General features: G+C 49.8%; 2 protein-coding genes across 2 annotated transcripts in view; one reads left to right on the top strand and one right to left on the bottom strand.

Annotated features, from left to right (window-relative positions):
• Positions 1 to 3,329: 3,329 nt before the first annotated feature.
• Positions 3,330 to 23,667, bottom strand: NOL9 (nucleolar protein 9). Its single transcript, XM_027110347.1, has 12 exons — positions 23,275 to 23,667; positions 22,235 to 22,454; positions 21,593 to 21,720; positions 18,184 to 18,319; positions 17,964 to 18,060; positions 17,328 to 17,425; positions 11,698 to 11,859; positions 11,212 to 11,509; positions 10,732 to 10,843; positions 8,347 to 8,524; positions 6,898 to 7,031; positions 3,330 to 6,299 (listed from the first exon to the last, which is right to left on the bottom strand). The coding sequence occupies exons 1-12, from the start codon at positions 23,632 to 23,634 to the stop codon at positions 6,150 to 6,152; spliced, it is 2,073 nt and encodes a 690-aa protein (XP_026966148.1). The 5' UTR covers positions 23,635 to 23,667; the 3' UTR covers positions 3,330 to 6,149.
• Positions 23,668 to 23,748: 81 nt separating this feature from the next.
• TAS1R1 (taste 1 receptor member 1) overlaps positions 23,749 to 27,193 on the top strand; it is a 9,980-nt gene continuing 6,535 nt past the window's right edge. The window contains 2 exon segments of the mRNA XM_027110348.1: positions 23,749 to 24,803; positions 26,759 to 27,064. Coding sequence (XP_026966149.1) covers positions 24,613 to 24,803; positions 26,759 to 27,064 — 497 coding nt within the window. The 5' untranslated portion in view covers positions 23,749 to 24,612.

Raw genomic sequence — 27,193 nt, 5'->3', positions numbered from 1 at the left:
CAGCTGACTCCAGTTTATCCTTCAGGTGATGTCACTTCAGAAAATCCCCAAGACTGGTGGTGTCGTAAGAGGAATCTTACGTGTGAACCTGTTAACCCGCAATTGCTCTATTTAACACACATCAAACTACTTTCAATTTCCTGCTGACACATCCGCGTCACTCATTAGTGAGATTCTAGAAGGACGGGTGTGTATCTTGCTCCCGGCCATCTCCCCAGCCCCTGGCACAATGCCCAGTGATTAACGTGTTCAGTAACTATTTGGACATTGATTACATGAGGAACTATGACACACTGAAGCTTATTAAACTTTAAAACTTGGAAATACAGCAAAAGCAAAACTAGTTTTTTTTGTTTTTTTTTTTCTTTTTCGGCTGAGCAGCGAGGCTTGTGGAATCTTAGTCCCCCGACCAGGGATTGAACCTGGTCCCTCAGCAGTGAAAGTGCAGAGTCTTAGCCACTGGACCGCCAGGGAATTCCCACTAGCTGTCCTTTTACTGTCAAAGAAAAGAAAAAAAGAAAGGAAGAAAGAAAGAAAACTAATAATAAAGGGCTTAAAGACACAATCAGGGAATTCCCCGGTTGTCCAGTGGTGAGGACTCCGCACTTCCACTGCCATGGGCCAGGGTTCGATCCCTGGTCAGGGAACTAAGATCCCACAAGCCGCATGGTGTGGCCTCCCCAAAAATTTTTAAATGACACAATCAGGCTGAAGCAGCACAGATGGCCATTCTCTGATGTCCATGTGGCAGCCATGATTTTGGGGACCCCCCCAGAAGGCCTAGAGCCCATATTTCACCCAAGCCTGGAAGCAATCTCCCCAGGGCGAGTGAGCAGTGAGGGACCTTGAGTTAACTGGACATCGGTCACTGGGGTTCGTGTATTAGGGTGACAGGCCCGCTAAAGTGAATGGCACACGTTCGTCTTACTCTCTGGCCACTCAAGGCGGAGACCCCAGCGTGGTAGTTAAGCTTCACTTGGGGGTGTGAGCCAGAGGAGGGCTACATCAGCAGCTCAGACCCTTCCCGGGGTGGAGACAACCCTGCAGTGAGGCCTGGGTGGGTGCTAGGAGTTCTGTGTGACTCACTGTCTGCTTCCTAAATCTGTCTTGGGCCAACCGTGGGGCTGGGGGGGAGGGGGAGACAGATGAAGGTCGGAATGAGGGCTCTTATGGGAGCGCAGAGGGGTCAGTGACTAACACACCCTCAGGCCCTTCCTCTCTGGCCAGGAATGGGGTGTTTTCCAGGCCAGGTCTCTGATGCTGGGGCGCTGGAAGGCTGTTTGATTCCATGAACGCCATTCCTGACCCCCTCTGCCAAAACGCGTCATGGCACGAATCAAAAGTGAACTTACAAATATTGACGGTTTAGGAGGCATTTCACAGCCCTTCTTGAGAGAGGTACAAAGGCACGGCTGGGAACCTATCCCTGACCATCCTGGCAAGGGGGACACAACTTTAATGCACAAAACTGAAGGTTTCAAGGTCTGGGGACCCCTTTCCCCCCCCCGACCTTCCACCTCCCAGGAGAGGAAGCTGGGGAGCAGCTTCCCCCCACCCCCGACCCCGCCACTGGCCCCTCCGCGGCAGCTGCCAGTGGAATATCTCTTCACACGGGACCCTGTTCTTTCTTCTTTCAGGGCTTGGAAGGCTGAAACCGAAAGCCTCCTTCCTCTGCCTTCTCAGAAGACAGGACACTATCTGCACCTAGATCAGAGATGATGGCTAACGCTCACCGGGCGACCCCTGTCTTCCACGCTCTCAAATTCATTAAATCACTGTGAAGGAGAAAATGTGGCCAGCCTGCAGGAGGGGTTCTTAAAGGGCCCAGGCGAATTCACCAAGCAGCCCCTCCAAGACCCACAAAATCTCTTCTCACTCTGCCGTCCACCCTCCTTTCTGGACCGAAGAGGAAGAAAACACACTCACCGCTTCCTGGACGAAGGCTGAGCCAGCCGCGAGGTGGAGACCCGTATTTTGTCAGGACTGAATTCATGTTTGACCTCTGGGGTGGTGGCACCTTGCCTGGCCCTTGAGCCACGTGCTCGACCCACAGTCCCTGTCCCTCTCTGCCCAGCTGCAGTCCCAACACTGGAGGGCTTCTCCCAGACTCAGCCCCAACCTTAATTTCTCCAGCTGAATCGTCTGCACAGAAAACCACCGAGCTCTCAACCCTGCCAATTCTCTTCTCCGACACAGGCCCCCTGGGCGCTGTATATTTGAACGTATGGACTCTGTGGCCGCGGTTTGCACTGTTTCCTTGCCGGTGGTTTCCTCCCCTTGGATTTTCCATCCCCAAGTACCCATATGCTCCCTGGCACGCACTCCTCACACCGCTGGCTGCCTCAGAGGGTGCCTTCCCTCCTTTCCCAGAAAGCAGTGCCACGAAGACCCTCGTCTCTGCAATGCCAACAGCCAGCAGCAGCCCCCCGCTGGATTCCTCGGTCAGGAGGAAGGCCTGCAAGTGTGGTGGCTTCTTCCTGCCCGGCCGACATGCACGGCCCGGAGACAAGCCCAGGTCCGAAGCATTAGAAAAACCCAAGCCACAGTCCGCTGAGCAGCACAGCAGCATCGGGGCCAGTCGCCATGGCAACCCTTGGCTTCCCAGCCCAACACATTGTCTGCCCGGCTCGGCTGTTTGCCGATTCCCAAGACTGCTTACTCAGCTCCCGGGATCTCCAGATTGGACCTGCTGCCCCTCAACTCCAAGTGCGGCTCCTTTCAGACTGCTCCCTCACCCCGCGGCCCACCCTCTGCCCCATTCTTTTCCTGGCAAAGCCCTGGAAATAACTTTAACGCAGCCAAGGCTTTCTGGAGGCCCTACCTCACGTGGCTCTTCCCCTACTGCACAGATGGCCCCCACATTTATTTTAGCCACTGTTCAGGCTTGGCCTGTCAGCCAAGTCTCGTTGCCTCTACCAGGCCCCACCCTGGGAGCGAGGGCCGAGGGGCTGAGCTCTCGCTCTCGGAGAGGCGGTTACAGACACAGACCCCCGGCTGGCTGGCTAGCTTTCTTTCTATTTGAACTCTTCTGGGAGCAAAATTCGTTTCCCTGCTAATATACTCTCAAAGATAGTCCAGAAACCATTTAACTTACATACATGGGCCCAAAAGGAAAAATGACGATGAACTCCCACTGGAGTTTATCCCGCTCAATACTGAAACAGAGAAAAGGTGCCGGGCACTTGCTGGGGTTTCCTGTCTTCCCCACTATGGCGCCCAGATTTCACTACCCCCTTTCGATGTTTTCCCCATAATTTCTACTAAACATTTAAATAATTTCCGAGAATAAAATGGTCTATCTATGTACGTAAGAAAATCACACAATTAAATTCACATTCTCAAAAATATTTAATGATACAGAAGTTCACATATTAAGTGAAAAGAGCTGGATAGAAACCACACATACAGTTGGACACCAGTTTTATAAAACAAACACACACGTGCATTTTAGAAAAACACTGGACGAGACAGCATCCCAGCATCCACAAGGAGTCCGTGGTGGGGACTTCAGGATCATTTCCTACATGGTGAACTGGTCACACAATTTTAAAAGCAGTTAGCAGGGTTTATGAGAAACTCCCAGGAGCGGGTGATCGGTGGAAGCCCTGGGACCTTCCTCTCCGGAGCCCTGGGCACGACCCACAGCAGGAAGAACGCTGTTAAGGGAAACCTGCCCGGGGACCGCCAGGTCAGGTGGTTTCCGGTGCCGACAGTTTCTGCTTTGTCCCAGTGTGACTGTGAGGGATACGATCATGGTCCTGCCTTCTGGATTTACAACCCTTAGAGACAGGCCGCATGCTAAGAGTTACTGCTTCGCCTGCTGTAGACACGCCTCTCGCCCTCCTCACGCAGGGGCCCCGAGGGAAGCGCTATCCGCCCATCTTAGAGGACACAGGCTCAGGTTAAATACGCCCTCAGAGCTACACTGCTAGCCAGTGGCCCAGCCAGAAGGTGAACTCAGAGCTCCAACATCAAAGCCTGCTGCCTTAACCACGACAATGGCCTCAACCAAATCTAAGGGAAACAACTACCAGACGCTTTAATAATCACCGTCCCACGTCCCTTGGTCCTCTCGCCGTCTGTCGGGCAGAAACCTGAGTGCCCAGAAGGGTGAGGACCCGCCTGTCACAGGGACCCCAGGAGCGGCAGCGGCAGCTTAATTTTCTTAAAATAAGCATGTACTGCTTTAAAAATCACACACAGAAATGACTGAGTTTTTGTTAAGAGCATCTCCAACGCAGAACTCTCACTACCCGTCCTGAGCCATCACAGACAGTGGAAATGCCAGAAAGCCCAAACCATCGCCACTGATAATCCAACACACCAGGTGGCTGCGCCGTTGCCAGTCTGACTGGCACACCTGGAGCTGACCACAGCGCCCTGTCTCCAGCATCTCTGGATGCTGACAGAGGCCTAGGTGGGCTCCTCGGCCAGGCCATCTCCAGCCTCCGTAAGGCCAGCTGACCAATGGCTGACAGCTCCCTCTAGCGGCAACGTTTGTTTTCTTTACCGATGGGGACTGAAGCCCGCAGCCTGAATGGCCAGCAGGAAACAGGCTAAAAGCGAGCCTGGATTTAATGAAAACGCAAATGACGGGCCACCACTTGCTGCTAAAGACCTACAGTATTATTGTAAAGGTACAGGAACTTGGGAAGAAGGCAAAAAGTTGATGGTGGATTGTCTGTTAATAGTCTTTGCAAGGCCAAGAAAGAAAACCATGTACAAGTTAAATTTAGATATAAATAAGAAGCAACTAAGAAGCTAGACATTAGGGTGGGGGGGTGGGATGAACTGGGCGATTGGGATTGACATGTATACACTAATATGTATAAAATGGATAACTAATGAGAACCTGCTGTATAAAAAAATAAATAAAATTTTTTTAAAAAAGAAGCCCTTCTTGCAGGGCCCCCTTTGTTCCTCTGGTAGAAAGAATCACAGTAAATACAAGTCTCCGTATGCAAATTAAATGGTTCCCACCGCAAAAAAAGGAAGCTAGACATTAAATGGTCTCTAGGGTATCACACCTGATCCTGGATGGTGACAAGGGCTCTACAAGATGAGATGAGAAGCCATGTGAGTACTTAAGACAATGACAGTCAACGGTTTAAATGAACGTAAACATTAAAACCCACACATCATAATAGCTGTCCTTCAACACATTCTGCTAGGAAGCTGGAATTCACACCACCAGTTTGAAAGGCTACCTCAGTGTCCTAAACGCAGAAATGGTGACCTGACCTGGCTGTCCGGATTGTTTACCAAAACCACTTCCAACCTGGGAGGTTAAAGAATCCTGACCACCAGGAAGAAGATGGAGTTCCATCGTTGGCCCCAAAGCCCCCTGGGAGAACAGCACCATCACTGACACAGAGTTCAGGTCCAGCCACCGAGCCCAAGAGCATGAGCTGCTCCCCCGGTCCTTCTTCCGAACAGCCTAGTGTCCGGCTCTGCCCACTGTGCGTTTTTAATCTCAGATGTGAAGTCAATTAGGACAAATCTGGTTTTAAAGAGGCCCCAAGACAGGCTTCCTGGATTTGAGAGCATTTTTTCAGCATCAGATTTTAAAAAGGAAGAAGAAGAAGGGCTCTGGAGTCAAACTTTTATCTCTGAAACATTGATTAACTTTAACAGACCAAACAGAGGCTTAACCCTTGGCCCACACGCATGGACGGGGTTGCGCAGGGATGGGAACGCCCCCCGCCCCGGGGGAAGGACCACAGGGCGCCACCACATTCCGCTACGCCCTCCATCCTGCTGGCCAGACTGCCTTCCTCCTTAGGACGTTTCTGTGGCTCCCATTACTCTATTTTTATCCAGATGCCAACAACCAGGTCCGGCAAAAACTTTATGAGGAATCTACCATGTTCTTTCTGTTTCAATGGCGCACAAACTTTCCCCTGCTGCTTTACTCCCTTAGAAAATAAAACAGAAGACCAGGGCAAACCTCTAGGTCATGTCGACTTAAGAACAGACTTAAATGTACTCTAAACATATCCATGAGTTATGCAGCAAACACTGCACCATTTGCTACGTCAGCACGCCGTTCCGTTCGTGGCCACAGAGCCCCATCGGTCCGCTGGCGCCGGCCTGGAGACAGAGTCAAGCTCTCGGAAGAGAAGGTCCTTCCCTGATTAAGAACAGCAGGATCAGTTTGTTTTTCGATAGAATTTAGGTTTGGGGTGTAATTTCTCTTTACGTGTTTCCTCAATTTCTCTTGCTCCAATTTTCTCTGATGCTCCAGGAAGTTTAAAATTATAATCTGTTGTGATGTAAGGTATTGTCCCTTCGAGCCCACGCTGAAATGGAAACACAGAGGAAATACTTCAAATCCAGCCAAGACGGAAGACAGTGTTAAAAGTGAGAGTCTGAGGAAGGTCCTCTCACTCCTAAGACACTCGGCTCCGCTCCCCTGGAAGGGCCCACTTGCAATTCAACCCCCAAAAAACATCAAACAGCATGAGAATGGGGGTGGGGACTTCTCTCTCAAACGGGCAGAACGAGCCGGTGGGGAGGGGGACACTGGTGCCTCTCCAGCTGCCTGCAGGTCCTGCCATTTGGTTTGGGGCCACACGGATGCCCTTGGCCAACGTGACCCTCCATGGCCTTCCCACGGGGACCCCTGAAGACTGTCTTCAGGGAGGGCTCATCATGGGGACGCCACCTCTGCTCTTTTCTCCCACACGCACGTCTGCAATGTCGGCTCCACCACGGGGCTCCTGGCCGTGCGTGATGGCGACTCTGGGCCCCAGACCTTTAGGCCACGCTGACACACCACCATGGGGTGTGAGCTCCCCAGACAATAACCTGCTCCCCCGTGACTCTCGCCCCGACTTCAGGCCCCCACTGTGGACACGGCCAGCGAGCTCCAGGGCTGCCCCCGGGGGCCGTACTCACCTGGCTCTTGAGAACACACTGTGGAATGGAAATGGTTCCAACCAGCAGACAGTTCACGTTTCTTAGCTCTTCCGGGGGCACAGGAGTGAGGATGTGGTAAAGCCTCTTCTCCATGTCGATCCCTCTACAAATTCCTTGAAAGCACACAAAACACACAAAAATCACCCTTTCTGGAAGATATCAAACTTCCCCACCACTCAGAATTGTAGAATGGCTTTTAAAATAAGAGTTTCAAGTTCAACTGTGTTTTGCTTTAAAAATACAAAGTGGCATCTGTGAATATCTGAAGACTCTTGGTACCCTTCCCCTAGTTCAGCTGTGAGAAACCCAAGTCCTACACTATCTTAACTAAGGCGCACCTGGGCCAGGGAGAAAGCCGCCAGTGGGGAACGCAAAGATGACTAAGCCTCTCCCCACCACCAGTCCCTTCTTCACGGTCTGTACTGAAGCACGCGGGTTCTGTGGAAATGCTTTCGAGAGGTTCAGTGTTGCATAGATCAAGAGCACGTGTCAACTGAGGGCTCTGCTAATGCCGAGGTGTGAAGGCCCAGCCCCCTTCCAGAAGCATACACTGACAGTTACTGATCTCAGTGAGCCGGGGGACGATCACGGGAGGCAGGTTTGGTGAGGGACGCAGGGACCCAAGGCTGCCAGGCACCACGAGGCTGGGTCCACATGCTGGACCTGTGCGAAGGGACGCACCAGGATGCAGTGTGATCTCGTATGTGCTCAGATCGCCCCTGACCGTGGGGAGTCCAGTTACACAGCTTTTCCACTAGTCCAGGGCAAGAAATGAGACGGGCGTGGTGAGAAGAGGTGAGATGGAGGAGTCTGACTTTCTGAAAACGAAACCACCAGGCCTGCGAGTGGGCTGGATGTGGAGAATGAAAGCAAGGGGGTGCCAAGGAGGACCCAGGGGCCTGACCCAAACACCAGAGTACATCTTCAAAGGACTGTTCATGGCCTGGGAACTGGGGATGGTGTGGGCTGGGAGGAGGAGATCTGGGGAGAACATCAGGGAAGGGGTAGAAGGACCTATCAGGACTCAGTTTGGGACCCAAGTCTTAGGTGCCAGTGAGACATCCAAGCGGAAAAGTGCCGTGCTCACACGGGCTTGGAACTCTGATGCACCGCTGTGCTGGAGAGACCCCACGGACGTCAGCCTAAGATGGACTCAGAGCCCCAGCAGTGGGTGGGAGGGCCCACGGAAAACATGTCAGATGAGAAGGAGGCCGTGACCAGGCCCTTAGGAATCTTGGAGGAGAAGCAGAGAAAGGACCGCTTCTTTCCTGCCCTCCAGCCCGCAGAGCCCGCTATACAGAAGACAGAGAAGCTAAGCTCTCTGGCCACTCCAGCCAAGTGACGGCGACAAGGTCAAGCCCAGCCATCGACAGTTAAGAAGCGGGTCAGTTTCAGTAGGTTTACAGACAGTGTCCCTCTCAGACTCACCAAACCCCAAACAATCACAGATGGGCGTCTGGGCAAGCAGGATGGGCCCACTTGTGTATCCTCTGACATCATCCAGGATCTTGCAAAGCCCAACCCAGCTGGCATTCACAGCGTATAATATGTGGGTAGGAGCGACATCAGCGTGGATAATCCGGAGTGCCACGGCATTGAAAGGGACCTGAAAGATACATGCGCATCCCCCTCTATGAATTCTACTTGAAAGACTACTTTTAATTTTTACAAGTCGACTCACCAGCTATCTGACGTTCTATCTGCCAAACCACCTACCAAGAAATATCTAAACAGAATGCGAACACCAACCAGCATTTGTTTAGTGCTTCACCGTTCTAATACAGAGAACCTAGGAAACTTAAACAAAGCTCCTGTATACCAGCAATACCTGCTAGAAATCTAAACTGAATGCCTGGAACTTTGTCTACAGAGACACAATGAGATGCAAGTTTGGAGACATCCTACATGAGCTGAAGTTGACGGAGGGAGACTATGGAAACCCCTCACTGAGGTCTCCTGATGGGAGAAAGTAAAAATCCATTCAGTGAGAAAAAGCCTCCATTCACTCCCTAATTTAATTATTGCAATAAGAAAAATGGATTGCATTCCCGGAGCACGAGGTAAATAATTACTTTTAACATGTAACTTTCTGGGTAATTTCAAACTTTTAAAGTAGAAAAACTTTTTTTTTTTTAATTTTATTTTTGGCTGCGTTGGGTCTTTGTTGCTGCACGTGGGCTTTTATCTAGTTGCAAGGAGTGGGGGCTACTCTTCGTTGCGGTGCGTGGGCTCTAGGCACTTGGGCTTCAGTAGTTGTGGCACGCAGGTTCAGTAGTTGTGGCTCACGGGCTTAGTTGCTCCGCGGCATGTGGGATCTACCTGGACCAGGGCTCAAACTTGTGTCCCCTGCATTGGCAGGCGGATTCTTAACCACTGTGCCACCAGGGAAGTCCCTCTCACATTTGTTTTTGAAGCCTAAATAATATGTATAACAAAATGCTTTTCTGGGGACTTCCCTGGTGGCGCAGTCATTAAGAATGACTGCCACAACTACTGAAGTCAGTGCACCTAGAGCCTGTGCTCTGCAACAAAAGAAGCCACCACAACGAGAAGCCCACACACGGCAATGAAGAGTAGCCCCCACTCACCGCAAGCAGAGAAAAGCCTGCGCAGCAACGAAGACCTAATACAGCCAAATAAATAAAATTTTAAAAAAATTGTTTAAAAAACAAATGTGAACTTGTAACAAAAGGCAGTTTAAATTACTGGCAGCTAAGTTTCACGTTCAGTTATAGAGCATCGCCAAGTGAGTAAACTGCAGTAAATCAACCAAAACTCCATTAAACCAACTGCCTTAGGTTGTTCAGTGGAGATGACATGGAAGCCTGGAGCCAATCTCTCCATCAGGCTCAGGAAACGCATCCTTGCCCCCCAGGTCACAGCCCCTGCCTGTGCAACCTCAGGCCAGTGTGTCTGCCTGGCTGTGCCCGGTTTTCTACACTGTAAGCGGGGTCTATGACAGCACCTCCCCGGCAGGCTGCCACCCCAGGTAATGTGCTCGGCAGAGCGCACGGCACAGCGGGTGCTCAGCGCTGCACAGGCCACGCAGCAGAGCCGAGTACCCTGGGCTCTAGAGTCAGGCCGCCTGGGCGCCAGTCCCGGCCCAAACTTTTCCTATGGGCCTTTGGGCAAGCTGACTCAGTGCCCCCGGCCTCAGTTCTGCCGTCTGTAAAGTGCGGATAATAACAGCGCCTCGGTGAGTAAAGGAGTTAACCCAGGCGTAGAAGAGAGCACGGCACAGGGTGAGCACTTAGAAATGCTACCTGTTGCTGTTTCATTCTGTCATCATTTGGAATCCTAACGTTATGGTGGTTTCTTCCCAAATGAACTTCTTCAGAGGTTGGAATCCAAGATGCATGTACCCTGGTGCCAGAACCTACTTGCGACGATGTGTGAAACAGTTTAAGAGTGCTCTCCGGGCGCCAGGCCCTGCTGTGAGCACTCGTGAAGCCCGCACAAGCGTTCTGCGAGGTCTGGCACCGCTGTTCCCAGCTGAGAGCCCAAGCTGCACCCAGCCCGTCAGTGCAAGGGCGGAGATGGGCTGCCAGGGCGTAATCCCAGCGCCAGGCCCAGCACAGCAGTGAAGAGCTCGGCTCTGGAGCTGGGCTGCCTGGCTCTGTGGCCAGCTGTGCCACTCACACTGGATCACTCAGCTCCCTCTGTAAAGCGGGGACAGTCACCAAATCTACACCATAGGGCTGCCCTGAGGACTAAATGAGTGAGGCGCTATGAAGTGGTCAAGGTGCTCTTGGCACACAGGCACGGGCGTGTTTAAGTAACCCAAATAAAGACAATTCCAAGAGTTCAGATCACCTGATAGGGTGTCAGACCATGTAAGGGACACAGTGGCTTTGGCACTGGGGGCTGCAGCTGGCCAAGGTAACTCAGCACTGCCAACTCGCGAAGGACTTTGTTATGTGATTCTCTGAAAAGGAAATCACAACGAGGTAAACAGAGATTTAACCTTCCAGGCCCACCTCCCACTAGAGACATCACACAGATTCTACGCACACAGCCCACGCTCCAACCTTAGCATCTGCAGACCCTGGCCTTCCATAAACCCCCTGGAAATCCTTCAAGTCAAAGGCCCTGGCAAACAGACCTGGAAGCCAATTCTGGATGTTTCCACTGGCAAAGTAACCATTCAGAAAATAACTGACTCTCCTTCATAAATAGATAGCTGTGACAGAGATCTGAAAAATTTTAGAGGACTATTCCTTTGAAGGAATTGAGGACAGAAGGCCTTGTAAGACTGAAGAAAACTAACTTCTCCAGCCATGATGCTTTGCTTACCTATTTCTTGGAGTTTTTCCAGACACAAACTCCGACTTAACGGACATCAGTTTGAATCCAGTAAACAGAAGTGGATTCTCCTTTTCTTCGTCAGCAAATTCTAAACTGTCTGCAAATTCTGCCAGGTGGAACCCTCTGTTTCTGACTTTGGACGTGCTCTTTGTGTACAAGCCGTCCATGTTGTCCACGTAGCTTGGGCTGAGGTCTGGCATGTACCTACCCCGGTCGGAGCTGAACTGAACGACGTGGCTGGGCGACAGCAGTCGGATCAGGTCAATAAGAAGCAGGAGACCCTCGTCTACGAGGAAGGAGACCACGGGAGCACAGTTAGCGCACAGAGAGGCAACGCACTCCTGCAAAAAGCTGGACTGCTTCTGAGACAAGGAATTGCCCCAAAACCGGGCTTCGGCACTAATGTCTGGAAGCCACGCACTTATCCCCACTGCCCAACCCTCCCGTCCAACCCATGCGCCTCGGCGGGCTTACCTGCCACCCAGCCCATCGTGTTGACGATAAGAGGGGACTCTCTCTTGTAGGAGCTGAACACATACTTTATTATCTCAATATAATTTTCAAAGCTGTTTTTACAAGAAGGCTTCCCATAATAGACCATTTTCTGGGGTGTCCTCTGGTGGGTGAAAGGTGGTCCTAAGACGATAAAGATGAGCGTCATCGATCCGGGAGAACCTAAGAGGCGGCGAGGGTTCTGGTCCAGCCATCGTCACTGACGAAGCTCCTCAGGAAATCCGAGCCCGTCCTACCACTAGGAACAGCTGTGCTCCTACTTTCGGAAGCCTAAGCTGTCAACTTCATACAAAGACACGCTCACGATTACGTACACAGTTAACCCCAACTAAGTCCTAATACAGCCACTCACTCAACAAACATTTACTGGACACCTACTGAATGCTGGGCATTGTCCTAGATACTTAGGACATTTCTGTGAACTGAACAAACATCCCTACAGGGCTTACACACTAAGGAAACGACGATTAATAACAGCAGCAGTCACCTGTTGGACTACAGTACTGTGTCCTACGTATGCTACACACACAGTCTCTAGTTTTCATAAACACCCTGTGAGACAGGAAGCATTACTTTTCCCCATTTTTACAGACAAGGAAATTGAGAAAGAGATTAACCTGACCAAGGTCACACAGCTAGTAGAAATCAGCTGGACTTGAACTCAGGTGGTCCAGCTCCAGAGCTGATACTCCCTAATCACAACAGCAGTCTGTCCATCCCCTCTGGCTGGGGCCAGAGCCCACAGCAGACAGGTGGCCAGGACGACGTCGCAACACAGTTGGCGGGGCAAGGGCCTTGGTCAATGCGGTTGGGGCGAGGCCGCCTGGGAAAGAGCTGGCGAGGCTCCCCTCCAGGTCGGGGCCAGGGGATTCGGGGCAGCCCACAACAGAGAGGGTGGCCTGCGTAGTCGAGGGACTGAGCCAATACAAGGGGACTGAGCAAATATGTAAATATACTGCGAGTAACGGCAGCCAGGGTTCTTACCATCAGAGAAGGAACTTACAAATATGGAAGGGGGAAGGCTACCTAGAATGAACCCTGGGCGCTAGATTAGAATCGGAATGATCAGTGCAGGGAACTCCCTGGCGGTCCAGTGGTTAGGACTCCACGCTTCCACTGCAGGGGGCCCAGGTTCGATTCCTGGTCAGGGAGCTAAGATCCCGCAAGCCACGTGGTGTGGCCAAAAAAAAAAAAAAAAAGATCAGTGCAAACTCATGGCTCTTAATAAACAGACAGATAGAGATAGACACAGAAATATGTGTGTGTACATATATGTGCACACACACAGAAATATGTGTGTGTACATATATGTGCACACACACACACATATACGTACATACATGACATGCATGGGTTTAAGCATATGCATATTCCCTAACTCTGTCCATGGAGAGGATCTAGAAGAAATGACACCCAGAAGAAGATAAAAATAGCACAGCTAGTTAGAGTGGAAAACACTGGCAAACACTATCTTAACCAACTGATCAAAGCTAACATGTCTGGCAACAGGACAAACTGACAGCATGTTGACATGACACACGGAGAACAGCGTCGCTTCTAAATCGAACCACAGGGGAGCCTACAAACGCACCTCAAACTGTCAAGGTCCTAAAAGATAAGAAAAGCCGGAGGAACTGTTCCAGACTAAAGGGGACTGAAGATTTGTAAGTACACACTGGGCCTACACAGATGATTGGAACAGTGGACCAAATCGAGTAACCACACTGTAGCAATGTTACTACCCTGATTCTGGTGGTTGTACTATGATTACACAGCAGTGTCCTTGTTTTTAGAAATACCCACTGAAATACTAAGGGATAAAAAAGGAAAAAAAATTAAATGAAGTAGAGAAAATGTAAAAGAGGAACAACGAAAACAGCTAAAGAGCTAAGTCTAAACAATGTTTCTTTTTTGGCTGCGCTGTGTGGCTTGCAGGATCTCAGTTCCCAGACCAGGGACTGAACCCAGGCCATGGCAGTGAAAGCCTGGAATCCTAAACATTAGGTCACTAGGGGCCTCCCCTAAACATTTTTTTTTTTTTTAACATCTTTATTGGAGCATAATTGCTTTATAATGGTGTGTTAGTTTCTGCTTTATAACAAAGTGAATCAGCTATACATATACAGATATCCCCATATCTCCTCCCTCTTGCGTCTCCCTCCCACCCTCCCTATCCCAACCTAAACACGTATTTTTTAGAAAGCTGTTAAAATAAAGTAAATGTATTTAAAAATTCTTACTGACTAAAAGCGTGTTAAATCGCTAATATATCTAGCAACCTAATGTGATACCGTCTGCTTCCTTTAAAAATCAACTTAACGAAAGTCACACAATTACCTGAACAGGAACAGAAAAAGCATTTGACAAAATCCAACATCCTTCCATGATAAAAAACATTTCATAGACTAGGAATAGAAGACAACTTCTTCAACCTGACAGAGGTAAAGTGAAAAAGCCACAGCTAACATTTTGCTTAATGGTAAAAGACTGTACGCATTACCGCCAAGATCAGGAACAAGGAAATGATGTTTACTTTCTATTCAACACTGTATTAAAGGTTCTAGCCAGAGGTACCAGACAAGAAAAAGAAATAAAAGGCATCCAACTTGGAAATGAAGAGATAAAACTATCTCTATTCACAGATGACATGACCTTATATGTAGAAAATCCCAAAGAATTCACAAGAATGCTACTAGAGGTAATAAAGGAATTCAGTAAAGTTACAGGGCATAAGATCAAAACACAAAAGTCAGTTATGTTTCTATACACCAGCAATTAGCAATATGAAAAGGAAATTAGAACAGCAATTCCACTTACAATAACTAAAAGAATTAAATCCTTAGGAATAAATCTAACCAAGGAGGTAAAATACTGCTTAAAGAAATTAAAAAGGGAGTTTCCCTGGTGGCGCAGTGGTTAAGAATCTGCCTGCCAACGCAGGGGACAAGGGTTCGAGCCCTGGTCCGGGAAGATCCCACATGCCGCGGAGCAACTAAGCCCGTGCGCCACAACTACTGAGCCTGCGCTCTAGAGGCCGCAAGCCCCAACTACTGAAGCCTGTGTGCCACAACTACTGAAGCCCGCATGCCTAGAGCCTGTGCTCTGCAACAAGAGAAGCCACTGCAATGAGAAGCCCGCGCACCGCAACAAAGAGTAGCCCCCGCTCTCAGCAACTAGAGAAAAACGGCATGCAAGCAAAGACACAATGCAGCCAAAAAAAAAAAATTAAATTAAATTAAATGAATGAATAAATAAATTTATTTTTTAAAAAAAGGGACTTCCCTAGTGGTCCAGTGGGTAATACTCTGTGCTCCCAATGCAGGGGGTCCGGGTTCAATCCCTGGTCGGGGAACTAGATCTCACATGCCACAACTAAAAGTCTGCATGCCACAACTAAAGATACCCTATGCTGCAAGGAAGGTCCCGTGTGCCGCAACTAAGACCTACGACCTGGCGCAGCCAAAATAAATAAATATTAAAAAAAAAAGAAAAGAAATTAAAGAAGACCTAAAAAATTACAGACTGAAAACAATCCCTATCAAAATTCTAATAGCCTTTTCCCCAGAAATGGAAAAGCCTATTCTCAGATTCATATGGAATTGCAAAGGGTCCCAAAAGGCCAAACAATCTTGAAAAAGAATAAAGTTGGAGGACTCACATTTCCCAACTTTTAACCTACTACAAAGGTACAGTAATTAAAAGTGTGGTGCTGGCCTAAGGGCAGACATAAACCAAAGGAATAGAATAAAGAGTCCAGAATGATTTTCAACATGGGTGCCAAGATCACTCAGTGGGGGAAGGACAACAAACGGATATTGGAAAACTGGACATCCACGTGCAAAAGAACAAAGTTGGACCCTCCCTTGTATCATACACAAAAATTAACTCAAAATGGATCAAAGACCTAAGTGTTAGAGCAAAAACTGACAAAATTCCTAGAAGTAAGGAATTAACATCCAGAATATATAAAGAACTCCTAAATTCAACAAAAACAAAGAACCCAATTCAAAAATGGGCAAAGGGGGACTTCCCTGGTGGCGCAGTGGTTAAGAATCCACCTGCCAATGCAGAGGACACAGGTTTGAGCCCTGGTCCGGGAAGATCCCACATGCCACAGAGCAACTAAGCCCATGCGCCACAGCTACTGAGCCCCCGTGCCACAACTACCGAAGTCCGCGCACCTAGAGCCCGCACTCCGCAACAAGAGAAGCCACTGCAATGAGACGCCCGTGCACTGCCCGCCCTCGCCGCAACTAGAGAAAGCCCACGTGCAGCAACGAAGACGCAACGCAGCCAAAAATAAACTAATTAATTAAAAAGATGGGCAAAGGACTAAACTAGACATTTCTCCAAAGCAGAGGTACAAATGGCCAATAAGCACATGAAAAGATGCTCAACTCCATTAGTCATTAGGGAAATGCAAATCAAGACCAAAAAGAGATATCACTTTGCATCCACAGAAAGGTCATAATTAAAATGCAGGGGACACGGGTTCCATCCCTGGCTGGAGAACTAAGATCCCACATGCCGTGGGGCAACTAAGCCCGCGCTCCACAGCCTGCACACCACAACTACTTTGTTCAAGATCACAATAGGCAGAAAATGAAAACAATCCAAGTGTCCATCAACAGTTAAAAGGATAAACAAAATGTGACATAATGGAATAATTTTCAGCCATAAAGAGGAATTACTTTTGACATATGCTACAATATGAACAGAACTTAAAACCTTTATGCTTAGTGAAAAAAGCCTGACACAGAAGGACAAATATTGCATGATTCCACTTATATGAGGTGCCTAATTAGGCAAATTCATAGGAACCGAAAGTAGGCTAGCGGTACCTAAGGGCTGTGGGGGACTGGGGTGGGGAATGGGCTACTGTTTAACAGGTATAGCATTTCAGTTTGGGACAGTGAAAAAGTTTTGGAGGTAGATAGCGGTGGTGGTTACACAACACTAGGAATGTATTTAATGCCACCGAACTGTACACATGAATAGTTAAAATGATAAATCTCATATTATGTATATTTTTGTATTACAAAAAAGCAGCGTGGGAGTTCCCTGGTGGCCTAGTGGTTAGGATTCCGGGCTTTCACTGCCGTGGCCAGAGTTCAATCCCTGGTTGGGGAACCGAGATCTTGCAAACCCTCAAGGCAAAGCCAAAAAAAAAAAAGGCAATGTGGGACTCTGATTTGGATTCTGAAATATAAAAAGGATATTAGTAGGATAACTGATGAATTCTGAAAAAAGACCTATAGATTAATTAATAGTATTATATCAATAGTTAATAGTATTAAATCAATGTCAATTTTTTTTCTTTTTTTTTTGTGGTACGCGGGCCTCTCACCGCTGCAGCCTCTCCCATTGTGGAGCACAGGCTCCGGAAGTGCAGGCTCAGCAGTCATGGCTCACGGGCCCAGCTGCTCCGCGGCATGTGGGATCCTCCCAGACCGGGGCACGAACCCGTGTCCCCTGCACTGGCAGGCGGATTCTTATCCACTGCGCCACCAGGGAAGCCCTCTTTGAACTTTCTGTATCATTACTTTCGCACTGTATAAAACCAAGACATTTAAAAAGTATATAATACATACCTAGAACCGGTTCTGTAACATTAAGTAGAGAAATGCAACCTGGTGGAGTAAATTCTGTCTGTCCCAGATCACATTCCAAATAGTCAATGCAGGAGATACTGAAAATTTAAAAGAAAGAAAGAAAATCTTAACAAGTTTTGCTGTGCCCAAAGGGTACATCAGATTGTAAAGATTCTACGTGAGGCACAGGCATAATCCACCCCGTGCAGCCTCACAGGCAGGACGCTCCGAAGACGACAACCAACACAGCAGAAGGACGGTAAAGAGAAAGTGGGACGCAGGCAAGGCCACAGTGTCCACTCAACATGTGGATAAAATTTTGCCTTTCTTAACATTTTATTTTTAAAATACAACAGAATTTATCCCTACCCTGACTCTCTGGATTTGGACAAATACATTTTCAGAGAGCAAGTGACAACTGTCACGAGCTCACCGACAGGGAAGGTGGGTATACCTGAGAGCGCCATCACTTCACCCCAAAGCCTGGTATAACCAGACGGCCTCACTCAGCTGAGTGGCTTTGCAGGGTTGTATATAATCTCTACTTAGGAGTCAGGATGCATTCCCATCTAGTTTCTCAAATCAAAAATCCTACTTCCTGCCAAAAATCTAGCAATATGTCAAAAATACGCTTACCTATTTAACAACTGGTTAATCAGGTATCTAATAAATGTTGACTTTCCAATGTCCTGAGAGCCACAAACCAGAATGACAGGGCAGCCGTCTGCTTCTTCTGGAGGTGAAACAAACATTGACCCCTAAAATTAGCCACCTTCTTTAGGACGCTAATCATCAACAGTAACCCTCTGAGGCTTTGGTGGATAAACGCTAGACTGTACCGGTACCTGTTACTCACCACAAGAAATGCTGACTAACTCTTCCATGACTGAAAAGGCACTCTCGGTTAAACGAAGGCCGTTTTTTTTTCTCTCTCTTCTAATGCCGACAGATTTCAAGGCGAAATACTCAGAGTTAATCTGGAAAGTTGGAATCTGAAAGTAACAATGTAAACTTTAAGAAAAGATGAAAACAAGCACACTTCTTTTTCTCCAGTTCTAAATTAATAAGACTTATGTAGTTGTGAGCTACAAAAGATAAATTTGATCCCTCCCTTTCTCTCACCCCCCAAATCCAACCCTCCGGTAAGTCTTGTTGACTCCCAAAGCCGTCCATGTCTCTATTTTCATAGCTTACGCTTACTACCAAGCTGCCACCACCTCTGCAGGAGACTCCAGAGAAAAAGAAACTGCATGAAAATTTAAAAGTGATGGTCACAAGGGGCTTCCCTGGCGGCGCAGGGGTTGAGAGTCCGCCTGCCGATGCAGGGGACGCGGGTTCGTGCCCCGGTCCGGGAGGATCCCACATGCCGCGGAGCGGCTGGGCCCGTGAGCCATGGCCGCTGAACCTGTGCGTCTGGAGCCTGTGCTCCGCGGAGGGAGAGGCCACAACAGTGAGAGGCCCGCGTACCGCCAAAAAAAAAAAAAAAAAAGTGATGGCCACAAGAAAAATTCAACCGAAGCCGCCAGCTGTAGAACAGGTTAGTGATTTGGAATAAAGTCAAGACAGTCTCCAAAAACATCAAGCAAAAAGACAAAGAGTTGAAAGGAGGGACTCCCCTGGTGGTCCAGCAGTAAAGAATCTGCTCTCCAATGCAGGTGATGGGCGTTCGAGCCCTGGTCGGGGAACTGAGAGCCCACATGCTGTGGGACAACTAAGCCAGCACGCCACAACTACTGAGCTCACGCGCCTCAACTAGAGCCCGCGTGCTGCAAACTACAGAGCCCATGCACTCTGGAGCCTGCGTGCCACAACTAGAGAGCGAGAGGAAAAGAAAAACCCACCGCCACTAGATAGAAGCCCGCGCACCGCAACGAACCACCCACGTGCCGCAACTAAGACCCGATGCAGCCAAAAACAAATAAATAATAAATAAATCTTTAAAAAAAGAGAGTTGAAAGGATGTGGAAGGTGGAGACATGAAGTCCGATGGCATTCTAGCAGAAGTAGCAGGAAACCACAGGAAAGCCACTGGAGGAATGAGAGCAGGGCCCTGGCAGAAGCAAGTGGGTCTCAGATGGAATAAGGGAGGACCCAGGAAGAGACCCCACCCATGATCACATCCGCATGCAATTCATCAACCCTGAGGAGAAGGACCTCATAAAAGGAGCAAGGGGCTTCCCTGGTGGCGCAGTGGTTGAGAGTCCGCCTGCCGATGCAGGGGACACAGACGGGTTCGTGCCCCGGTCCGGGAGGATCCCACATGCCGCGGAGCGGCTAGCCCCGTGAGCCATGGCCGCCGAGCCTGCGCGTCTGGAGCCTGTGCTCGGCAACGGGAGAGGCCACGACAGTGAGAGGCCTGCGTGCCGCAAAAAAAAAAGGAGCAAGAATCAGCCTGGGGTGAGGATTCCTAGCAGGTATTCTGGATTCTAGAAAACAGTAGAGCAAGTCCTTCAAGGTTTCTAGGAAAACTTCTGTGAACCTGTAATTCTACACTCCGCTCAACTATCAATCACTGAGGGAAGAACAAGTACATCTTATAAAATGAGATAAGCGAAAGTTTACTATTTGCCTTATATGAAAATATAATTCCAGAATGTGTTAACGCGTAAGTGTGGAAAGGAAAGTTATCCAACAAAGATCATAAGGAGGATAAACAGTGCTGGTTGGGAAAGTCGCAGGGACAAAACAAAAGCTGAAAATAAATGAAAAAAGAATGAGTTTGATCGTGGCATCTGAAACATTCACTTGGTAACAAGGGATTTCCATTCCCTTCTCTATGGCTCCGACCAAGCTGCTGGATTCTGTACTAGATTAAATTTACATGACACAAGAGCCCATTCATTGTCCTGCCCTTGTTTCGTATCTTCCAGCCTCCAACCCCCTCCTACTCCCTAGGTGATAACCTTGAACCATTTCACAGCTTAAGGGGAAGCAATCAGAAGAGACCTTCCCCTTGCCTCTGGCTCTGTCCCAGGCACTGCCTTCGGCCTCTCTGAAGGAACTGCCTCTGCTCCTAAGGCCAACCCTCCACAGACACCAGAACCCGTCCCTCGCGGTCCAATCCCCCACCTCGCTCCAGCCATCCTCTCCCTCATGCACCAGCGTGCTCTCCTGTGGATCTTTCCCACCTGCTGTGTTCAATCACGAGGTTGTTTTCCATCCACCTGCACAAAAACCAGAACTCTCTAGTTCATGTTCACTCCTCCCACCACTGTTTCATTTCTTTCTTCCCTTTAACAGCTAAACTCTCTAAAAGCAAAATCCCTTACTACTAAACCCTTGAGTTCCACTCTTCCCCAGGTCTTGACCCCATTCCAGTCAGGCCAGCCCCCTCAGCAATGCAATGAAACCACTCTTGTCCAGATGGTGATTCTGCACCCAAGTTCCCTTCTCAGGCCTCATCTCACCATCAGCTGCAGCGGGGCCTCCGTGTCCTCCAGCGGCTCCCCGACCACGCCCACCTGCTGTGCTCAGTCTTTGTTGCTCTGGGCTCAGACCCTGAACCTTCTCGTTTTTTACCTGTATCAACTCCTTGGCATTACTATCCTGTCTCATGGGCTCCAGAACCCTCTTCTGCTGAAAGCTCCCAAATTTACATTCCCAACCTCCTCTCTGAACTTGACTCACACACTGAACCTCCCACTTGACATCTCCAGCTGAATGTCTAAGAGGCATCTTTAAGCTACAGATTTAAGTCTCCTCCCACAGCGCCCCGTCTCCGTGCCCCCAAGCACTCACACCTCACACCCAGTCTGTCTGATGTTCCTATAGAGTTGACTCGGTCTACTGGCTCGTGGGAGATAATTATAGTGACCGACCCGACTTCAGGAAATTAATACTAAGGGCAGCAAAAATTTGGAGGTGAAGAGAGAGATGGGATAAAGTGTAAGTACACTGAAATTACTCATTCTCATTCAGAGTTTAGAGAAAATTCATACTGTCTCAAGTTAGTAAATCAAAATATAAAGATAACCATTTAAAAAAATATAAAGATAACCACTGAAGAAATATCAAAAGGCATTGAACCAACTATAGTAGAAAACGATGACTTTCTCTGGGGAATGAAGCTAAGGGGGGTAGAAGAGACAATTTTCACGATATAGCCTTCTATACTGACTACTTTTACTTTACACACATGTCACATTCTGTACGACTTACAGCACAACGTGACAGACAGACTGATCTTCCAAAGGGGCATCCTACATAGTCATCTGACTGTTTTGGTGAAAGTAATTAGCAAAACTCTGAATGAAAACTGGTTCTACCTCTTGTACGAAAACGTAAGATAAACCTGGATGGCTGATTATGAAGTTCACAGTGGAGGTTTTCAGACGTTCCAGCAACAGAATGGAACACAGAGGAGAAAAATTCTTCATCAAACAGTATCTGTCATCTGTAAAGAGAGATATAAACTACCTTAGAAATAGCACGCCATTAAACTCTATGCCCTTTAGGACCTCCCTCTCCTCTGCTATTTTCCAAACTTTTGGAGACTAGGAATTATGTTTAAGAGACTTTTCCAGGAGGCCATATTGCATGATAGGAGCACACCTGGGTGGAGAAGTCAATCCAGGTTTGCTACCTAAATGCTGTGTGGCCTTGGGCAACTTTTCTCATCTGTAAAATCGTGAAAACAATAGCTTCACTCTCAAGACCCTGGTGAGAGTTTAAATAGATACAGTAAAGAGTACAAGTTCTAGGCCATAGTAAGCATCTGAAAATTATTCGCCTTGGGATTTCCCGGCCGTCCAGGGACTCTGTGCTTCCAATGCAGGGGGCACGGGTTCAATCCCTGGTCGGGGAACTAAGATCCCACATGCCGGGCAGCGCAGCCAAAAAAAAAAAAAAAAAAATTATTCACCTTATTATGATACATCCTTAGTAAATCACGCAGTTTTTTTCATTACCTTGGTTCAGATGAGATCTGAGCAAACTTTGGGCTTCCCTTTTCATCTCCTTCTTGCTTTTCTCATGCACTGAGTAATGAACTGCATTGATAGTCAGGCGACAGTGGGTATAGGTAGAGAAGACGTTTTGGGCAGGTTGGCCTTGGCTGATGGTAAAACCAAACACCTGCACCTGGCCATAGAGGCAGGTCACACGACAGATCCCGCTAAAAGTAAAGCCCTAGAGGGAAAGAAAAAATAAAGGAAGAAATAAGGTTACAGATTCTGTTACCAATGACAGAAAACTTCTAAGATCTTAACTGGCTACTCAGACATCAAAAGGAGACTGATTTCCAAGTAACAGAATACCTTGTAGGTGACTATCTAGTATTTTAAACTAATAGATTAAAATATTAATTTTTTTAACCTAAGATCATATCCTATGGCAGCTACAGGGACAGAGAGTCTGGTGAACACTGACCCAGGGGGGACCCCTGAACTCAGCTCTGCTGTACTCCTGGCTCCCTGTTCTTACAAATGTCCAGCGCCTGCCGAGTCTCTCCCGTTCTGGGGTTTTCATCTCCCTCCTGTATTGCGGGGGACCTCCCAGACCAACGTTCAGGTGAACGTCAGGGGCCCTGCAATCAGGCTGCCAGGGTTTGACTGCTGGCTCTACCTACCTCTGCTGTATAGCTTTCTGGCAAGTTACCTAAGCTATATTCTTTCTTTCTGTAAACATTCCTAGCGGTAATGACTCCGTAGAGCATGCATGGGTACTAAATGGGTTCACATGCCCCAAATACTTAGAACACTTAGAGCCTGACATTTCTAAGCACTCGGTAAATGCTACCTATTATTATCATTACTATTAAAGCCCCTCCAGCCCCGAAGACTTAGAATTCCCTCGGGAGGGTCCTTGTTACGCTCTGCCCAGCACCACCGCCCGAGGAATGCGTCCAAAGAACCCGCAGGGGGACACGGGCCTCTCCCAGCCTGCAGCTCCCGGGGCTGCGTCCCTACCCTCCCCGCTCCGCCCTGCCGGCTCCCCGGGCGCGACCTACCTGCCCCAGCGGCAGCAGCAACACGGCGCGGCCCGAGCCGGCCGACCGCACAGGCGGGATGGGGAGGATCGCGGAACAACTCGGGGCCGGATCCTCGGGCGGGCGGGGGCTGGGGGCCGCGGTCTTGTGCCTCCGGGGCGCCGCCGCACGCGACACCAGACAGCCGCCCTCCCGCCAGTCCACGCCGGCCGCCTGGGCCTGCAGCAGTCGCCGCCGAAAGCGCCTTCGGCTGCGCCAGCGCAGCCTCCCGAGCCGGCGGCGGGGCCGGTAGCTGAGGATGAGGTGCTGCCGGGCCTTGCGGGCCCGCAGCCACGTGGAGCGAGAAGGACCCCTCGTAAACAGCAGCAGCGAGTCGGCCATGCTGCCCACCGGCGCCTGCTCCTCGACAATCTCGCGAGATCCCGTCGCTCCGCCCCCGCGGCCCGTCCGGCGACCTGGGAGTCGCTGGCGTCCTCTGCCGGCGGCCTCGGCAGCGCCCCCGGGCCTCACCCGGCCCCTTGGAGGCTCTGGCCCTCTCGCGGGGCGGGGCGGGGGGGGGGGCGCGGATCTGGGGGCCGCCTGGGGCGACACCCGGGCCGGGAGTCCCAACGAAGGCTCCATTTACATTATGCAAAAGCCCCACCCCGGCTGCCTGGAGAGGGAGTCAGATACCCTGAGTCCAAGGCCACCTCTCCGGAAATCCACCTAGGATTTTTTTTTCCTGCAGAGAAAGCGCCAGGATTGACGTTTTAAACAAAACCAGTCTATTTGCATGCATTTGTCTTTGAGCTGAAGGGAGCAACCCTGTTTATAACAAGGCGAAATCGGGATGATTTACTCAGAATTTCAATTTCAGGATACTGAGGACTGGGGTGGGTGTGTGGAGTTGCAAGTTTAACTCAAAGCCTTGTCTCACTGGGTCAACTGAGGCCCAGGTAAAAGGTTTTAAAATCCTCAGCTCCCAGAGAGCAACTTTCCACACCCTGTTCCTCAAGGGCCCCAGAGAAGATGTGTTCCAGCCTTCCTCTGCCCGCCCCCAAATACCAGGGCTCTCTTTCTGAGCCAGGTGAAGCCACAGGCAGCAGTGCAAGGACAGAACCCACAACCGTCCAGAGGAAGGGCCAGTGGGTGCCACCTGGTTTGCACCTGTGCCTTTACCCTGCCCGGTTCCTGAGGAGGACTGCAGCCCCAGACGCTGGAGGCAAACAGCCCGCTTCCTATAACTGGGTTCCAGTCCCACCCCTTTCAAAGGCATGAAACTGGGAAGCATGGGCAGCTGCCGACCATTCTAGTTAAACGGCCCGGCCTGGTCCCAGGGCGCGGCGCGGCCATGCCAGGTGCCAGGGAGGTCTGGCCAGCATGTTACTCTGGGGGGCGCGCTTCATCGGCCTGCAGCTTTCCCTCTCCTGCTGCTGGGCTTTCAGCTGCCACGGCACTGCGTCCTCCTCTGACTTCAGCCTCCCTGGGGATTACCTGCTTGCGGGCCAGTTTCCTCTCCACGGTGACCATCTAGGGGTGAGATGCAGACCCACAGTGACCTTCTGTGGCAGGTGAGTGAGGGGTCAGCAGAACTGTCACCTATGGGGGGCCCATGCCTAGGGGCCCTGTGCCAGCCCCCCTCAGCAAGACCCTGCCCGTTCTGCCTCTGGGGTGACCGTCTGAGCTGCCTCCAGTCCCTACCCAACCTGCAGGCGCCACCTTCAAGTGCTAGCTAGCCCCTTCCCTGGCACCTTGTAATACACTTTCCACTTTGTAATATGTCCTTTTGCCCTGGCTGTTAGAGTCCTTTGTCTTTTAATTCCATGCCAGTTGTTTCCTGGCTTTGTGATGTAACTAGATGGCAAGGATTAAGCAAGCATGGCCTTTCCCCTCCTCCGCCTCCTCCCCCACCCCATTCCTCCCCAAGTTCACACTCCTTAGTCTCCCAGATGGCAAGTACAGTCCTCCAGGGGAGGCTTCCCCCCATGTGGGAACACACAGCAGTAGAAGCTTCAGGAGCTTAGCAAAGATAAATTCGGTTGGTGTCTTCATGAAGTCAACAGTCTAGGTAGAAAAAACAACGGCTTTTCTTATAAAGAAGATAGTTTCTTGCCATCCATACAAGTGTTAGATTTGGGCAGCTTGAAGGTATCATGGCTCAGCAGTAGGATGCCCGAAACATGAAGCACACCTGACAGCCAGCCCAGGAGGAAGGTTCTGGAAAGCCTGGCGCAGGAGGACTGGCCCAGAGAGCTACAGGTGGGAGGCTGGGAAGAAAAGACTTGAGGAGGAGACATATGAAAACCGGCTTCAGGTAACTGAAGGGCTGTCACGGGCAGGAGGGACTGCATTTCCTTCCAGTGACTCAAGGACAGGAGTGATAGGAACGATGGGAGAGCCTAGCAACAAGCAGAGAGGCTGGGAAATGGAACAGGCTGGCACACTCTCCAAGGAGGGCTGAATCATGTCCCCAGTGCGCCCTTGTCGGTGTTTCCCAGAGAGGCCATGAGGAACACAGGCCCTCATCACAGGCATGAGTGTCCCAGTGAAAAGTACTAGTTAAACAAGGTTAAGCATGGACCGTGGTTAATTCCATGTGTCAACTTGGCTAGGGCCTGGTGCCCAGTTGTTTGGTTAAACACCAGTCTAGATGTGGCTGTGAAGGTATTTTTAGACGTGGTTAATATTTGTCTATTTTTAAGATTTTTTTGATGTGGACCATTTTTAAGGTCTTTACTGAATTTGTTACAATATTGCTTCTGTTTTACGTTTTGGTTTTTTTGGCCGTGAGGCATGTGGCACATTAGCTCCCAGCCAGGGATCGAACCCACACCCACTGCACTGGAAGGTGAAGTCTTAACCACTGGACCACCAGAGAATTCCCATAGATGTGGTTAATGTTTAAATCAATAGACTGAGTAAAGCAGATTGCCCTCCATCATGTAGGTGGGCCTCATCCAAACAGTTGAAGACCTTAAAAGATGGAGGTCCCTGGAAAAAGAAAGAACTCCACCTTCAGCCTCAGCCTCGACTGCAAAATAAAGTCTCATGGGAATTTCTAGCCTGCCCTGCAAATCCCAGACTAGCCAGCCCCCATAATCCCATGAGCTAACTCCTTAAAACAAACCTCTCTTGTTTGCTGTCTCTCTCACTCTGTCTCCCTCTCCCTCTCTCTCTCTGTGTATGTATGTATGCATCTCATCTTGGTTCTGTTTCTCTGGAGAACCCTGACTCATATAGCAGGTTTCTCTCCTACAGGACTTGGGAGCCTTTCAGTGCTAACATGCTTGTTTGGGGGGAGGTGGGCATGGTATGTGTATTTCTCCAATTTGCCCCCTACCTCTCCGAAGGCCTGTCAACAGAACCATGTGTGCCACAGGGTCCACACTGAGGTCATGGTTGTAGGGGGCTGAACAGATGACCTCAGAGGTTCTTTTCTACCCCCCAAGCCTGGGGTTCCAGGAGACCAGAGGGTCTCAGCAGGGCCTTTTGCCCTTTTCAGCTCTCAGCCTGGCTTTCCCTACAGGCCTAGCACCTTCAATGGCCACGGCTACCACCTCTTCCAGGCCATGCAGTTTGGCATCGAGGAGATAAACAACTCCACCGCCCTGCTGCCCAACGTCACCCTGGGGTACAAGCCGTACGACGGGTGCTCGGAGTCAGCCAACGTGTTTGCCACGCTGAGCCCGCCAGGGACGCGCTACGTGGAGAGCCAAGGAGACCCTGCCCACTACTCCCCTGCGATTGTGGCGGTGATTGGGCCCGACGCCAGCAACTATGTTGCCACCACTGCAGCCCTGCTGAGCCCCTTCCTGATGCCCCTGATAAGCTGGCGCCCTGGCAGTTCGCTCATCTCCCCTCCTGCCAAGTCCAATGTGGGCTGGGGTGGGTGGGCAGGAGCTGCCATGCCTGAGTGTAGGGCGCGGTCAGCTAACTGCCACGCAGCAGGAAGCTGAAGTAA

The sequence above is a fragment of the Aethalodelphis obliquidens genome, unplaced genomic scaffold, assembly GCF_003676395.1.
Source record: "Aethalodelphis obliquidens isolate GAN/ISIS:26980383/991018 unplaced genomic scaffold, ASM367639v1 scaffold9, whole genome shotgun sequence".
NCBI lineage: Eukaryota > Metazoa > Chordata > Mammalia > Artiodactyla > Delphinidae > Aethalodelphis > Aethalodelphis obliquidens.
The sequence above is the reverse complement of the archived record's forward strand: the minus strand, read 5'-3'. Positions and strand labels throughout refer to the sequence as shown.